At 32.9% G+C, this 1884-nt stretch overlaps 1 protein-coding gene across 1 annotated transcript; it reads left to right on the forward strand.

Annotated features, from left to right (window-relative positions):
• Positions 328 to 1467, forward strand: LOC109206409 (probable calcium-binding protein CML45). The gene has a single exon (XM_019369231.1). It carries the CDS (start codon positions 551 to 553, stop codon positions 1115 to 1117), a length of 567 nt encoding a protein of 188 aa, XP_019224776.1. The 5' UTR covers positions 328 to 550; the 3' UTR covers positions 1118 to 1467.

The following is a 1884-nucleotide window of genomic DNA, read 5'->3' on the forward strand; positions in this document are numbered from 1 at the left end:
AACCTTTTTCCGAAAGTACATAGGTATATTTGGCCCTTTTCCACTTTTAAAATAATGAGTATTAACACGCCTAAGCTTGAACGATTATTGTGATTTTCCAACTAAGTATACTACCAAAATCAATGAGGAAATTCCATGGTACCTTCCTTCTTATAATGGTCAACTGAAAGAGGCTTAGTTGGTTCAAAAGCAACCACAAACTGACAAAAGAATTTCTATAAAAAAACGGCCAGCCTGCCCCACCATATTTCCAACAAAGAGGCAAATGACTCTTCCCAGTAAGAAATTATGAAACTTCTTTGACATTTCCATTGGGTGGAATTGAAGACCAAATCTCATAAACTGCACCCACTAAGCACCTTCCTCCTCTTGAAATTTCAACCTCCTTCGTTTAATTTCCTCTTTGTATATATATTTCCCTTGTACCTTCAGCCATTCTCATCAACACCAAAACAACAATCTCTCTTTTCCTCATATTTTCTATCTGCATGCAAGAATATCACCCCCTTTCACCATAACATCAAGAAGTTTCAATTAACATACAACAAAAATGGCAGCTCCTAGTTATTTGAATCGTTTTCCAATCAAGAAGTTCCCTGTAACTACAATTCCTATGCCTTTGCTAATTCATGGCTTAGTGGGTTTCTTCTTTCTGTATATAATCTTTGATTGCGCTAGAAGATTTTTCAGTTTTTTGTCTTTTGCTAAATCCAAAGTTAATGGTGAAAAGGAAAAAACCTACCAAAAGCTGACATCTTTTAGTGAGGAAGTAGTTGATGGAAGCCTATGCAGGGAAGAGGTAGAGTTGGTTATGGCTAATTTGGGAATTTTTGTCCATCCTGAAGGTGTAAAGATTCAGGAGAGGTTGGATTCTAGTGATATTTTTGAACTATTTGGAGAGGAATTAGAAGCTAAAGATCAAGATATTAAAGAAGCTTTTGATATATTTGATGAGAACAAAGATGGATTTATTGACGAATGGGATTTGCAGAGAGTTTTGTGCGCTTTGGGATTAAAGAAATCTGCAAACTTGGAAAATTGCAAGAAGATGATCATGGCTTTCGATGAAAATGGAGATGGGAGAATCGATTTCCAGGAATTTATCAAACTGATTTAAATAATTTAAATATCATCTCATTGTAGGAGAAAAAAGAAGCCAAAAATTAGATGAACATAAACATTTTGTAACATTCTTTAATTCATCCGATTCACCTTTGCTTAATTATGATGATTATCAGTTTTGCTCAAATTATCTGCCTCAGTTGTAATGTTTTGGATTATAATCGTGTCATCATGTCAGTGGTTAAAATATATGGTAGCACTGTCTTAGGGACTCTTGAGAAGACTATTGCGATGAAGGAGTATAGCTGCAGGCTGTAGAAATGGGGCAAAAACATGGAAGAAGCAACCTTAGTCTGGTATTTTAAATTTATGCTAGATTAGTTGATTTATTTTGCTTATCGAGAATCATCGATTAGGTTTCTATAAAATATTATTATCAGATAACAAGTTTTTATCCTACCTTAGACAAATTTATCTATAATATTCTAATCATAAAAAGTAAATATGCAACTTATATTGCCTTATTATGCGACTATTAAATTTTACATGTCCTATCTCTTTTTTACATTAATTTCCCAAGTTAGATTGGTTTTTACTTAGAGTTTAGATAGTTAACTCTTGAGCATTCTGGAGAGGTAATTTGTGGCAATTCTCAACAATAATAAAACATATAGAAAGTAATTGAGATCATAGGTTGTGCCTCAAACATAAACAAGTAGTATGTTAGTACTACTATTGCCTTGTAAATTTATGAGAAATTAAATTTTGAGAAACCACTATGTTTTAGTGATTATTAGCTTGATATAACTATTATTTACTAAA

The sequence above is a fragment of the Nicotiana attenuata genome, chromosome 2 (genome assembly GCF_001879085.1).
Source record: "Nicotiana attenuata strain UT chromosome 2, NIATTr2, whole genome shotgun sequence".
Lineage (NCBI taxonomy): Eukaryota > Viridiplantae > Streptophyta > Magnoliopsida > Solanales > Solanaceae > Nicotiana > Nicotiana attenuata.

Bases quoted from the DNA above. Each gene is read 5' to 3' on its own strand.
- LOC109206409 (XM_019369231.1), top strand. From the start codon at position 551: ATGGCAGCTCCTAGTTATTTGAATCGTTTTCCAATCAAGAAGTTCCCT.